Source organism: Haliotis rubra, unplaced genomic scaffold, assembly GCF_003918875.1.
Source record: "Haliotis rubra isolate DU_JTF1 unplaced genomic scaffold, ASM391887v1 Scf1387, whole genome shotgun sequence".
NCBI lineage: Eukaryota > Metazoa > Mollusca > Gastropoda > Lepetellida > Haliotidae > Haliotis > Haliotis rubra.
The window spans coordinates 185,177-200,013 of NW_025765322.1; the positions used below are offsets into that span (position 1 = coordinate 185,177).

Here is a 14,837-nt window from a genome sequence, read left to right on the forward strand (position 1 = left end):
GTAAATCCTATGTTAATCTCCATTGGAAAATGTCCTGCAAAAGGCCTGCTTACCACTACTGTCAGGAAACGTGAAATGTCGAACCCTTCCACATTGTGATACAGAATCGTGCTGCAGATTCGTCCAACCACCGAGGTGTCTTAGTATAAAACTAAATGAAGTAGTTCTAACCCATAGGCAATCAAAACATAAGGCAGACATCAAGTTCAGACTTATATTCCGGAAAATAAAGGGAAGCAGCAACTGCATGGGACCGTCCCCTATCTGCTTTGTTGGGCTTGAAACAACTGTTTGCGAGAAACAAGGTACAGGCCGTGGACGTCCTTGACTGAGAGGTCCCAAAGGTAGTGGAAGGAGAAGACTGAGTCCTTCCGTAATGGCGTGGAGAGAGCAGTTACTATGCAGAGCCATCGTAGATGCTAACGCCTGTGTCTCATGTGGATTGTAAGCTGTCGGGGCTGGTGACCAAATGAAGTTGTAAGCCCGTAGGATGGTGGCTCTCATTCAGAAGGATAATGTGGTGCGAGACTCTTCCGCCCTGGATGTTGAGGACAACGGAATGAAGCGCCGCTTGCGGAGACGGCAGTGATCTTTAGAAGCAGCAAGAAAAATCTACAAATCCCTAACAGGGCAAAGCTGCAGTTCTTCATTGTTATGCGGCCCAAGGGTCGTGGACAACAGTGGGATGGTAAAAGTACGATCGGGTTGTCCTGGCAACTGATTCTTGCTACGAAATCCCAACGGAGACAAAGGAAGACTCTCCCGTTCGAACTGGACTCTGTTCAGAAATCCGAGCAGCTGTAGCCAAGGTTACAAGGAAAACGGTCTTGAAGGAGATCTTCTCAAAGTCCTTCTGAGCTAAGGGTTCATAGTTCGCCAAGGCCAAATGACGCAGCACCACAGATAAATCCAATGCAGGAGATCTAAACGTCTTAGACTGATCGGTCAACTTGAAAGACCGGAGTAAAAACTGAAGCTGAGGAACCATCGAAACTTTAGAGCTTGTGGTTGTACCCAGGACCGAGTTGATCGCAAGCGTAAGCATTGAGCCCTTCCCACAAAATCGCCAAAGCATCGAGATCCCCTGCTGGTTGGTCTGGTATCAGCGAGACAAACTTCTGGAGCTAAAGGTTGAACCGCGTGGAGGATAGTTCGACTTGGTGCCTTGATAACGGGAAGACCAGTTCCTGAAAGGTCTGTAGGTTTAATTGCCACTCTGTGGGAGACGGCCGATCAGAGCAGGACAGCGCATCTGGGATGACATTCCTGACTCCGTGAATGTGTCTGGCTTGGGCATCGATAGGGAGGGAGTCGATTAGATGGAAGAACTGATGCGCCACCTGAAGAAGGTTCGCCAAACCTGTCAACCCGAGATGGTTGATGTACCAGACGACCGTTGAGTTGTCTGTCTGAATCAGCAGGGAAGACCCCCGAAGTCCATCGCCCAATATCGAATGGCGAGAAGAACCAAGAACTTGAGTTCAATGATGTGCAAGTCCCGTTCTGCGGACGACCATAGCCCGGCCGTCTGATGATGAAGAAAGTTAGCCCCCCCGACACGTGAGGGATTTCGCGAGGAACAATGATGAGCCGACATGAAGGACAACATTCTGCTCGTCTAGCACGGCTGAAGCTGAAGCTACCCTCTGGTAGTTGGGGCTTGAGCTGACGTCAGAAACCCTAGCAGCTGCCACTGAGATAGCACGCTGGAGGAATGCATTGAGGGGTCATGATGCACCTGCATCTTGAAGGGGTCATAATGCACCGATGCATCGATGAAGTGGAGTCTCTGGATCGATGTTAGCTTCATTACAGCATGTACACTAGCCATCCTAACTGCCAGAGCAGCATGGTGGTGAACTACAGTTAGCGGCGAAGTACTATCAGATCCTGTAGTGCCTGGATGCAATCATCAATGTAGCTTCGAAGATGAAGTTGACTTTTGTAAGTGAAGGCTTGAGCTTAGGTGAGGAGACCCAGCAACTCTTGCCACTGATGAAGGGATATCTCCTGATAGATTGCTGAATGTAGTAGATTAAGCGCATGGAGATTCTCAGTCAATATACAGGAACATGTACATTGTAAACAGGTGATGAAGGTCGTGCGATCGGCGATCTGTGGAACATTAGTTCACCAAATGAAGTGTTGGTCCGCTGGATGGAGTGATAAATGTAGTAGACTAGATGCATGGGGATCGTGAATCTACCGGAACGTTCACAAAGTTGTTGAAATGATGAAGGTAAAAGAAGACCGGCGACCACGGGAATGTTCATTGGGAAGACGAAGGCAGTAAACAGGTGCCTGGGGACTGCAGTGACCTCTGAACGGAGGGTTTGGGCTAAAGTAGAAAACCCGAGTAACCCAAGTTGAAGTGTTCTGCGACGTTTCTGTCTAACACTCTCGGTAAGCTGTCTCTCTCGGCTGGCTGACGAATCCTGACTAATCACTCTTACCAGGAATACACCGTTCATCGGCACTGGCGATTAAAAGCTGGGGTTATTATCCCCTGTGTAGGACCAAGACAATTCTGTCAGTGCACTTCATAGTCACTTTCAACATCACAATTCTCCGGTAAACAAACAGTAGTCCGCCATTTCCAATTGTTACCCTCAATGCAACAGTGACAAAAATCGGACAACACGGGCTTCCGTCACAGCCCATAAAAACAAGTAAACGGGATGCTCGCTACTTGACAAGACATCACTGCTGGTACCATGTGCAGAAACTTGACCCATCTGTCCAGAAGCTTGCTGGTGATGGAAGGGTGAGGAAGATGACGAATCAGGAGGCCATGATTGCATCCCGAGATACACCATGACGCTGTTACGAGTTGTCTGTAGCAATATCTTTTAAATTATTGCAATATATCGCAATATGAAAATAAGACCAATATCCATCCCTAGGTAATATATAAGATGAGTTGCCCAAAAGGTCTACTGATAATATATGAGATGTGTGTTGCCAAAGTTGTACTGATAATGTATGATGTGTTGCCCAAAGATCTACTGATTGTATGATGTGTTGCCCTAAAATCTACTGGTCATATATAAGACGTGTTGTCCAATAGTCTACTGATAATATATATGATGTGTTGCCCAAAGATCTACAGATTGTATGATGTGTTGCCCAAAGGTCTAATGGTAATACATATGAGGTGTTGCCCAAAGGTCTACTGATCATATGATGTGTTGCCCACAGGTCTACTGATAATACACGAGGTGTCTCCCAAATGTCTACTGGTATTATATTACAGAAGTACATGGGTCATTGGCTACGTCCGTTTACAGTGAAGAAACAGCAAGGGTACTTATTCAACGAGGGTATGTTTTCAATACGTGACCCGGGTTATTTTTCAATGGTAATAATTCAACGTTGAAAAAGTACCCGTCGGGTACCTTTTCAGCGCGGATCTGTTTTCAATCTTACACCGCCATATCGCCGAAAGTTAGTGAGAGCCCAAAAGTATTGTTATGGCGAACACTTATTGCTATGTATATTTGAAAAAAAAGAGTACAAAACGTAATAGCAAATATCTAGACAATAATTTCTTGGTTATTACTGAACACAATATCCAGGTTTTCGAGAATTTTATAGAAAACCCCGTGTCGCCGAAAGGTCGCAGACGTTATGCACGATATGTTTGTTCTTTCAATAACAGCACTGAAGTTTTATGAAAATACAAAAGAAGCACAGCCGAAGGTCCTGAGACTGCCTTCTATCCAATCATCCACTTTGGGATAACTATGAAAGAAAATTAACATAGTTGTGACATGCAGATATTTAGGCGGCAGAAATATATCCTAAGCTGTCGCCTAAAGGTCGCACAAATGTCGCCTAACGCCCTTTCCAGAAAAAATATTCGTGTGTTTTGTATTATTTTCTCCTAACGCTAAATTGATGTCAAACGGATATTCGTATTGTCCACATTAAGATACACGATAAAACTATCTAATTGTTTAATATCTATTCAGGGCATTATTTAAATTGTAAAAACAGTTTATTTTCTGTCGAAAGAGTGGCAAATTTGGACCGTGAGACCTAGATATTTTGTTTTTTTACAATCACGGAAATATATAGATATTAGAGAGGTTGAGCAGCGCTACGTGTACACGTACGCCTACGTGTGATAAGGGGATTCCCCTGAATGCCTGTGTATTACGTCATCACTATTTGCTGACCTGTCATCCTACAAGTTCCCTCTGACGCCTACTTCGAAGGATACACGTGAAAACTTGTGAGCTTGTTTTAAACAAACAAGCTGAATAGACTGTTGTATTGTCAAGATAGTGTGTTAAAATAAGTATCAAGGTATCATCCAGTAATAAATTAGTGACCATTTTCTGTGAAATATAACGCGTTTTTTGCAGCCGTCTAGACACGAGAGTTAACCTATCGCTAAAGGAAGGTCATCATTAGAATCGTTGATATTAATTATTTATCATGAGAGTATGTTCCAGACATGTGTCTTTATGAATAATTTCGTATTTCAGTATGGCACAACGCAAAACGCAAGTCAGGTTTTCTGAAAAAGACGATGTCAAATTGCCGAGGGAAGTGTTGGCTGCCAACCCGTTCAAAGACAAGGGAAAATGGCAAACAGCAGCAGACAACTTGACAAGTACACGGTCAGACTTCAAAGTCGATGCTAGGCGAGTTAGGGAGAGGACGCACTTGATGTTAGACCACTTATGCAAAGTAACAATGGTTTATCGATGTTTTTGTTGTTTTCTTGACATGTAGGGTCTTTAATATGTATTTGTGTTCTCTAAATCCAGATCACTCGGATGAGACAACCCCTACTAAGAGGAGAAGTAGTACCAGCGTACTAGACTACCTCAATACTAAGTCAGAGCAGGAGGCAGAGCTGAGAAGACAAGAACTGGATATGAGGAAGGAGGAACAGAAACTTGAGAGAAAAGATTTGAGCAGGAGAGAGAAGAGCTGGGAGACAGAGCATGGAGCTGAGGGGAGAGAGAAAGCTGGAGAAAGACAGAGTTGTTTGAACAGAGAATAGAGCTGGAAAAAGATTATTAACAACAGAATTATTAAGAATGAAATGTACTACACATTCAAGAGAATGATTGTGTAACATGAACTGTACATGTAACAGATTTGCATTGAATAAATATACAAATACATTGGAATATAGTTATCTTTACAATCAATATTTCACTACCAAGGGCATAGCTAGCGTATTCGCAAAAGGAAATTGCCTACACATAATTGCTGTAACATTGAAAGCACTTTGTCTTCATTTCTGGTGTCTCCCGCCGTGATATTGCTGGAATATTGCTTAAAGCGGCGTAAAACCATACCCACTCACTCATGAAAGCACAGGTCTCAAACAGTTATAATCTAGTTTAGGTGCGCATGTATTCTTGAAGTGATGGTGGATCGAGCTAAAGGAAAATGCTAGTTTCAATTCCATACAGGCAAGTGTGGCAGTTTGTAAGGATAGCAGCAACTTTGTAATATTTACCAACTGGCTGCAAATACAGTTTTTGGTTCTTCTTGAAATCTAGAAATGCAAATAGTGTGAGCAATTTGCCCAACGTCCACTCAACACAAACTCTGACGGCTGACATATTCTTGTTGAATAGAGCTTGATTAGCTGTCATCACGCCTCCTCTGTGTGGCGCTATTATGCAAGGTGAAATACGCTGGGTCACCATATACACAAAACACATCATTGTTTCGAGTTGTCATTATTCTCTGACATGTCCTTTTCAACCTCGCTTTCTCTCAACATACCAGCATCATGGCGTCGGCCTTCAATGGGGCCATAAAAATGGGCTATCATTCCATTGGGTGTTACTATACTCTGGTACTTCAAACCATGTACACGTTTATGTCCATTGAAAACGAGTTTTTGGTTTTGTTGAGGCCGGCATATCGGTCGCACAGTACCATCAATAAACCCCCAGCAGTTAGTGAGAGGTGAAACTTGGTAATGAATGGATCGAGACATATCTTCTAGATGACCATGTGATAGCCAAGGTTTGTCCAGATTGTCTAGTAAATGACTGTGCATGTTATAAATGTAATTTAAAACAGTATTAAAAATGTGCGACAATTCTGAAGTCGATCTGCCAAAAAAAGTGCTTTAAGTCTTCAAGCCGATTTGGATAAGAGAGTCTTCTAAGGAGAATGCACAGACCATCAATGCCTGAACAAGTTGTACGATTCGAGCAGTGGAATTCGTCAGGTAGCAGTAGGGTTTCTTTAAGTGTGAATAAATCTTCTCTAGTAAATCTGAAGCACTTACGGCACTGATCGTCACTGAGTTCATGTAATTTGATATATCTGTCGGACAAAGTATCACCTCCTTTCAAAGCAGAAAGCAACAAAATATCATCGTTATCTTCCACGGCAGCCAAAAGATTTATATTTGCCGCCATTACTAACTAAATTCACACGATTGTAAGCGTGTTACAGACTTGTTTAAGTCGGAAAATTTGACCAATCAAAAGTCGATTTACATATACCAGCACATGTACCCGTACACGTAAGATTTACTCACGGTCACTAAAGTTTGGTAGCGTGTACGCGTACGTGTACGTGTAAGCTACACGTAGGCGTACATGTACACGTAGCGCTGCTCAACCGCTCTACTAATGAACATACCAATGTCCTCGTTCTCCGACATTGCAAAATACATAAAACAAGCATGGTGCAGTTTTTACAGTAACTTCCTTATATTTGAAGATACTATCAAATGTGAGAATTAGACACCGGGTGTCTTCCTTTTTTCATATCAGAATGTAGTAGCTATATATATTAGTTCATTTATTTTTCTACATGACAATAGCTGTTTCAATCGGCACGTTAAGAGAAAGTTATTGAAATAATTTTTTTAAGTAGTCACTTATTCGTAATACTCGAACAACACCGCTCCAACATTGTTGCACTTTTGTATCTGATGAATGAATCCAAGCGGATCCGTGTGCTATTAATTATATCTAGTGTGTAACGTCACAACAACCTCGCAGAGGTGAGGGGCGGTGGAAATAATATGACGTCATCAGCAGTGTGACGTCACTGTACATTTGGCGCCACGTCCTTTGGCGAACCTCGGCTCAGTCTGAGGTCACAGAGTGCAGCGAGATGTAAACAAACAGTTTGTTGTGTGTCTGTTTCACGATTAATGAGAAAAGTATCACACAAATTAAAACAGAACTACATGACGAGATGCAGGGTTCATATACCAACGATATATCATCAATATTTACAGGCAACAATATCCTTACCTGATCATGTAAAGTTCCATAAACAACAAAATGTCTGAAAATGTTCTCAACAAGTTTTATTTCTCCTCAAACACAACAAATATTCTCACCTTCATACTGAATTATAAACAACGCGACGACGTGAACGGCACACACCACGTCAATGTCAGTAACGACATGTTCTCCATCACTGTCTACATCAACACTACATTCACTTCACTGTGTACCACGTGACACCAGGAGATCCGACAGTTGATGATGTGGCCTGCCTCTCGCCACGTCGGCCGCTGTCTGCCCGTTGTTGTTCCTGACGTTGATGTCCACCCCGTCCAGAGACAGGACAAACTCCACCGTCTTCCTGTCTCCTCCCAGACAAGCCCAGTGAAGGATCTTGTTACCGTCATCGTCCACCAGTGACACATCAGCATCTTGACTCACAAGGAGCTTCACCACATCCCTGTGTCCCCGCCATGCTGCCCACACCACCGGTGTCCATCTCCTCTCTCCTCTACTGTTGATGTCCATCCCGTCCAGAGACAGGACAAACTCCACTGTCTTCCTGTCTCCTCCCATACAGGCCCAATGAAGGATGTTGTTACCCATATCGTCCACCAGTGACACATCATCACCTCGACTCACTAGGTGCTCCACCACATCCCTGTGTCCCCCCAGTGCTGCCCAGATCACCGGTGTCATCCCGACCTCACCTCTACAGTTGATGTTAGTCCAACCTGTGTCCAGGATCCGCTTCACCTCCGCCAGCTTCCCCTCCCTGCAGGCGTCACGGAGGTCGTCGTCTGCCTGGGCGTCTCTTTGTGCGGGTGTAGGTGTTGCTGTAACACAAAGTAAACTCTGTACACAGGTCGGACATCTTCATCTTACAGCTACATTGTTCACATCTTACACTGATGATACAAAACACTCGATACATCATCTATAGATGCAGCATGGCTGACAGCAACATGGCGGGTGTACAGGGAATCACAAGAACTGACAGCAACATGGCGGGTGTACAGGGAATCACAAGAACTGACAGCAACATGGCTGGTGTACAGGGAATCACAAGAACTGACAGCAACATGGCGGGTGTACAGGGAATCACAAGAACTGACAGCAACATGGCGGGTGTACAGGGAATCACAAGAACTGACAGCAACATGGCGGGTGTACAGGGATCACAAGAACTAGTTGATGTTTTCACACATTAGTCATTTACATGATTAGAATGTCATCTAACAGTTCTAACACAGTTCTGTGTGTGTGTGGAGAGTGGTCTGCCCACTACAACACACGTGACATTGTCTTCACCCACCTCGTGTGTCAGGTCTGGAAGGGGTCCCAGACATCGGTGTGTCCCCCTCTCCGCTCGTGGCTGTGGAGACAAACAGGAGGGTTAGAATAAACACTGTGTTCATCAGTCTATAAGTGTGGTCACTGATGCAAGTATTGAATGTATTCTGACATTATATACATTGAATGTATTCTGACATTATATACATTGAATGTATTCTGACATTATATACATTAAATGTATTCTGACATTATATACATTGAATGTATTCTGACATTATATACATTGAATGTATTCTGACATTATATACATTGAATGTATTCTGACATTATATACATTGAATGTATTCTGACATTATATACATTGAACGTATTCTGACATTATATACATTGAATGTATTCTGACATCATATACATTGAATGTATTCTGACATTATATACATTGAACGTATTCTGATATTATATACATTGAATGCATTCTGACATTATATATATTAAATGTATTCTGACATTATATACATTGAATGTATTCTGACATTCTATACATTGAACGTATTCTGATATTATTACATTGAATGTATTCTGACATTATATACAAAGGGTATTGTGCTGATTAGGTGTATCCCCGCTGATGTTAGATTACAGAGGACAGAAAGATGTATATCAACTACCTCATTGTAAAGAATATATTCTATATGAAGTGATAATTTCACAAATGATAAATCTCTTCACTAGATGACACAAAGGTTTGTTTCTGAAACAGAAAAAGCTTTCTTACACATCTGATGAGCTGACAATATATCATGCATAGTATTATTGTATACACAATGCGACTAGCACATCTGGTCCACAATATTCCCCCACCTACCGTGTACATCAGACTCCTGTGAAGACCCAGGTATCAGTGCTATCCCCTCGCTCCAGGCTGCAACACAGAACATGTTATGGAGAATACTTCAACACAGAAAATGTCATGTAGAATACTTCAACACAGAATGTGTCATGTAGAATACTTCAACACAGAACATGTCATGTAGAATACTTCAACACAGAACATGTCATGTAGAATACTTCAACACAGAATATGTCATGTAGAATACTTCAACACAGAACATGTCATGTAGAATACTTCAACACAGAATATGTCAAGTAAGTGGGGCAACTAAGAAAATCATTCTAACAAATTCACCTTAGATAACAACATATACATAAAAGCGTAACACTACCCACCACTATCGGCCTGGTTGGATCCCCGCAGCGTCTCTCGCCTCCCGCACTCTATCTGTGTTTCCGAGACAGGTGCTGAAAATAACAATATAATATGTTGATTTATGTGTATGGTATTTCTTTCCACCCATTCAGATGGAAGTCTGTTCCTGCAATCTCCAAAATGACGCACTGGAGGAATGGAAGTGTCTGGGTTCGAGTCTGGCAGAAGGGGGTTCGTGAGCTCAAATGGCTTGGACTTTATACACTTATCATATTACTGTCGTATTTTCTAAATAATGCAAATAATGAAAATGCTGCATACGCAGTCATTGTGAAGCTCACCCAGTGTTTGCTTCCATCAGTGCTATTATTTGAAAACTAGGGCGAATGTTCAAACTGACTGACATGGTTTACTATGATCAAGCCTAGAAACCGGATCTCAAAGTTATTCATAAACACGCACACCTGTACATCAATATTGGACAATTACCCGTAAATAGGAGTCACCTAGTCGCGTGTTGTAACCTCATCAGTGACAGCCTTCGAGACCACATTTCAAACAGACAGTGTTTCTCGTTTACTGACGAAAACCTTTAGGAAATATTGGTCAGACAGAACTGTGTATACTAAAATTGCCTCGATTGTCGAGAACTAGATCTCCACACTCGTGTCAATATTTCCTCATACCATGAAATCAATAGTTCACTGGGTTTTTTTCCGTCAGTAACAACAATAAATCAAGGAAACACAGAACAAGTTGGTAAATTGTAAGTGCTGTCGTCAATCATGATGGACCCATCCATACTTACATACAGTGAGTGAGTTGAGTTTTACGCCATACTCAGCAATATTCCAGCTATATGGCGGCGGTCTGTAGATAATCGAGTCTGGACCCGACAATCCAGTTATCAATAGCTTGAGCATCGATCAGCGCAATTGGGAACGGATTACATGTGTCAACCAAGTCAGCGAGCATGACCACCCTCAGTCGCCTCTTACGACAAGCACAGGTTACTGCAGGCTAATATTCTAACCCGGACCTTCACGGGTCACTTACATACAACCTGTACACTGTTTACACATACGTGTATAGTGTAATACATACATATGTACACACATTATCAACATATACGTGTATAGTGTAATACATACATATGTACACACATAATCAACACATACGTGTATAGTGTAATACATACATATGTACACACATAATCAACACATACGTGTATAGTGTAATACATACATATGTACATAATCAACACATACATAATGTCGACAAACTGTCGCAAATAAAGATTACAACACAAACAGGAAGAGTTGAAACCTGATGTCTGGTTTGTCAAATGTTGGAGATATTTACATGTGTTTGGTCCCGGTGTCCGTATGAAACAAGTACCTGCTGCCTTATCCCTACAGTAGTCGTTGTCTATCTTGCTCTGTTCACAACCTTATCTATTTCCCTTATAGTTCTAAAAGTATGATAAACAAACTTACCCCACTACTGTCCTCACACAACAGACACATCTCACTGCCAGCCTGGAAATGCCCTGACTAGCGACACTAGTCACGCCAAGGGGCCAGCTATGACGTCATTGTGACGTGGCTTATTGGAAGCATGGAAGCTTATTGGAAGCTCACTTGCTTATTCAGACCCGTGTCAGTTATATTCGCACACTGGACGTAACTTCCATACACTTACATGTTAATTTAGTGTAGCATAAATAATTTTCATGAATTTAATTTTCGTATGATCCAAGACAAATTTTGCACATTTGTGAGGAACCATCTTACCTACAATCACATAATTTCAGTTTAATTTTCCGTTGCTTATCTATCGAATGGCAACAATTTAATCAACATATGTAAACAACAGGTGAACAAAAATGTTTAACATATCTTTTGGTTGTGAGTAGGATATTGTTAAGGGAGGTAATTCTATTTGCCCACTTGACATCAGCTGTTGCCGGGAGAAGCTATGGTTTGGCAGTCATAACATGATGTAACGTCGGTGCCGAGAAAGCTACCGTCGTAATGCCTATGCAGACTGTTGAAACAATTGTCTTGTGATTGAAAAGAACATTTTTCACTGAGGTCTGTGCCAAAAATGATATTGTTATACTATTAATCGGCATTACACACCGATTCATGTAGCTGACTTGTCGTGATTCACATGTAACTGTCGGTAAACACAACTCTTGTGCCATTTGACTGAAAACATGACATTCCTACCGTTAGAGGTACCTGACGAGTAGTGATAGAGGTACCTGACGAGTCGTGATAGAGGTATCTGACGAGTCGTGATAGAGGTATCTGACGAGTCGTGATAGAGGTATCTGACGAGTCGTGATAGAGGTACCTGACGAGTCGTGATATAGGTATCTGACGAGACGTGATGCACATTTTTTATGCACTGTGGGTAGACACCATTTCCATTTAAATATGAACAGCAGACAAATTGAAATGTTGACACAAGGCCCCGTACTCTGTATTTCTATAGCGTTTATTTATATCCATAACGCTCTTTCTCTCACGCTGTCGCAACTGAACTTGTGAAGTCACAACAAGTAAGATACTTCTGTAGTCTGTATCAGTATCCATTACACTGTTACTCTCCGGCTGAATGCATACTAATTCAGACTTGAGCTCGTCACTATATGGCTGGAAAATTGCCGTTGTACACATTTTAAGTGCAAAGTCCAAATGAGTTTTATGTTAAAAACATATATATTCACTGCATTAATATTTTAAAACAGGAAATGTCATAGCAACAAATTCAAAAGCAAGCAGTTCGTTATTTACATTACATAACTACAATTTATGATACAGATCAACTTCCCTCAGGTAGTTAACAATGAGATGCCCGCTCACGCGGGAAAACAGATCTTTCAGATTTGTGGCATCATAATGGGCATCACGTGCAGTTGAAAATTCTGCACAGTCAAGCAGAATACATGGTGGTGAACACTTCATCGCAAGAGACACACATGGGAGGTCCATCCCCATCTGTGTTCAGCAGATAGTCATGAGTAAACCGACTGTGGCCAATACGACATCGTCGTAAAATTACCTCATCACGTCATTGGTAGTCATTGGACACGTAATTTCGGAGATAATTGCTTTGGAAATTGAAATTTTTGAATTAATTTTGAATTATCTGCCCTTTGCTATTGGGCATAGAGCCTTGAGATTTTTGCAGAAACAACTTCAGCAGTGTCGGCACCTTGTTGATTTTTTCAAGCGATTATGCCTTGCGGCAAGGAGCCTTAAAAATCGTAGCACAGTGCTTTTATCGGTGCAAGAGAAAAGGCGGAGACATTTACTGTTTTTTAACGTATAACACAATTTTGGAAAACATTTAGCAGTGTCCATTTCTCAACCGCCCAGGTAGTTGCACTTATATTTATACCACCGGATAGGAAATTTAATAGTCTACATTTCTGTGTAATTTTATAGCCGTACGGAGATCCAGGACCACGCGAGCGCAGTTCTCGCACAACGCTCACTTTTCAAACCTTACGAAACTGTGCGCCTGAAAAAACCCTCGATATCCAGGGGGTTAACATGGCGACCTATGGGATTGTGCATTGTGGAACTATACGTAAGTTGATAACTGTGATGTCATTAGTTAAATAGTGGTCGGAAAATTGAACTGAAATTATGTGCGCACAGCAGAGATGATTTCAAATTGGCCTGTCAAATTTTACAAAGATCTATCCTGAACTCACTTCATGAAAATTATTTATTCTACACTGAAATAACATGTAAGTCTATGGAAATTACGTAAAGTGTCCGAATATATAGAGTCCGTTATGTAAGCCGTTCACCCTCCATACTACAACACCCCTCCCCCCATTCAGCCAAGCCTCCCTATTTTATGCAGTGAAGTGGAATCTACTCGACTTACAGACGCAGTCAGCGTTAACATGAATGTTTATTTTGAGTTGTTGCCTCGTTTTGGGTTTTTTCTTAGATTTTGTTTTGGTGCTGTTTTGTTTGGGTTTGGTATTGTTGTTTTCAGTGTGTGTGGGGTTGTGGGTGTGTGTGTGAGTGTGTGTGTTGTTTGTTAATGGCAACGCTGCCCTAATTTTTGACTTTTAGAAAACAACGGTACGCTTGAATAAAATTAATAAAGCATGTTGTGGTGTGCATTTAATTGCCCTTTGAGGTCTACTTGTTAGGTCGGGACCAAACCAATATGTCACAAACGCAATAGCACTGCGGCAGAAACCAGAAATGTGTTTCCCTCATAGTACCCATATGAGGAATCGAACCCGAGGCTTCATCGAGACAATCGAATACTCGAAACACTTGGCTACCCGACTGTCACGCGCCACACCGTTAATTGTGACAGTACGAGCATGGACACAATGCAAACTACTGCCTTGGGCTTACTGCATCTGTCAGCAAGGACGTGAAATACTGAATGGAAGCAACGCCTGGAGCTTACAGCATGGTGTCGTCCTGGACGTGAAATACTGAATGGAAACAACGCTTGGAGCTTACTGCATCTGTCAGCAAGGACGTGAAATACTGAATGGAAACAACGCCTGGGCTTACTGCATCTGTCGGCAAGGACGTGAAATACTGAATGGAAGCAACGCCTGGAGCTTACAGCATGTGTCGTCCTGGACGTGAAATACTGAATGGAAACAACGCTTGGAGCTTACTGTATCTGTCGGGAAGGACGTGAAATACTGAATGGAAACAACGCCTGGGCCTACTGCATCTGTCGGCAAGGACGTGAAATACTGAATGGAAGCAACGCCTGGAGCTTACAGCATGTGTCGTCCTGGACGTGAAATACTGAATGGAAACAACGCTTGGAGCTTACTGCATCTGTCGGGAAGGACGTGAAATACTGAATGGAAACAACGCCTGGGCTTACTGCATCTGTCGGCAAGGACGTGAAATACTGAATGGAAGCAACGCCTGGAGCTTACAGCATGTGTCGTCCTGGACGTGAAATACTGAATGGAAACAACGCTTGAGCTTACTGCATCTGTCGGGAAGGACGTGAAATACTGAATGGAAGCAACGCCTGAGCTACAGCATGTGTCGTCCTGGACGAAATACTGAATGGAAACAACGCTGGAGCTTACTGTATCTGTC

At 42.3% G+C, this 14,837-nt stretch overlaps 1 protein-coding gene and 1 long non-coding RNA gene across 6 annotated transcripts; one reads left to right on the forward strand and one right to left on the reverse strand.

The window, feature by feature from the left end:
- Positions 1-3,924: 3,924 nt before the first annotated feature.
- On the forward strand, positions 3,925-4,688 carry LOC124268511. Its single transcript, XR_006896302.1, has 2 exons — positions 3,925-4,224; positions 4,491-4,688. It is a non-coding gene; the product is annotated as an uncharacterized LOC124268511 (long non-coding RNA).
- A 2,600-nt stretch (positions 4,689-7,288) lies between these two features.
- Positions 7,289-11,340, reverse strand: LOC124268508 (histone-lysine N-methyltransferase EHMT2-like). Of its 5 annotated transcripts, none has more exons than XM_046703487.1 (5): positions 11,223-11,340; positions 9,747-9,818; positions 9,385-9,441; positions 8,539-8,598; positions 7,289-8,059 (listed from the first exon to the last, which is right to left on the reverse strand). In XM_046703487.1, the coding sequence occupies exons 4-5, from the start codon at positions 8,570-8,572 to the stop codon at positions 7,443-7,445; spliced, it is 651 nt and encodes a 216-aa protein (XP_046559443.1). In that variant the 5' UTR covers positions 8,573-8,598; positions 9,385-9,441; positions 9,747-9,818; positions 11,223-11,340; the 3' UTR covers positions 7,289-7,442. The 5 variants fall into 5 exon arrangements, with proteins under 5 accessions (XP_046559443.1, XP_046559445.1, XP_046559444.1 ...); XM_046703489.1 differs by lacking the exon at positions 11,223-11,340 and adding an exon at positions 10,535-10,565; XM_046703488.1 differs by lacking the exon at positions 11,223-11,340 and adding an exon at positions 10,216-10,438.
- Between the last annotated feature and the right edge of the window lie 3,497 nt (positions 11,341-14,837).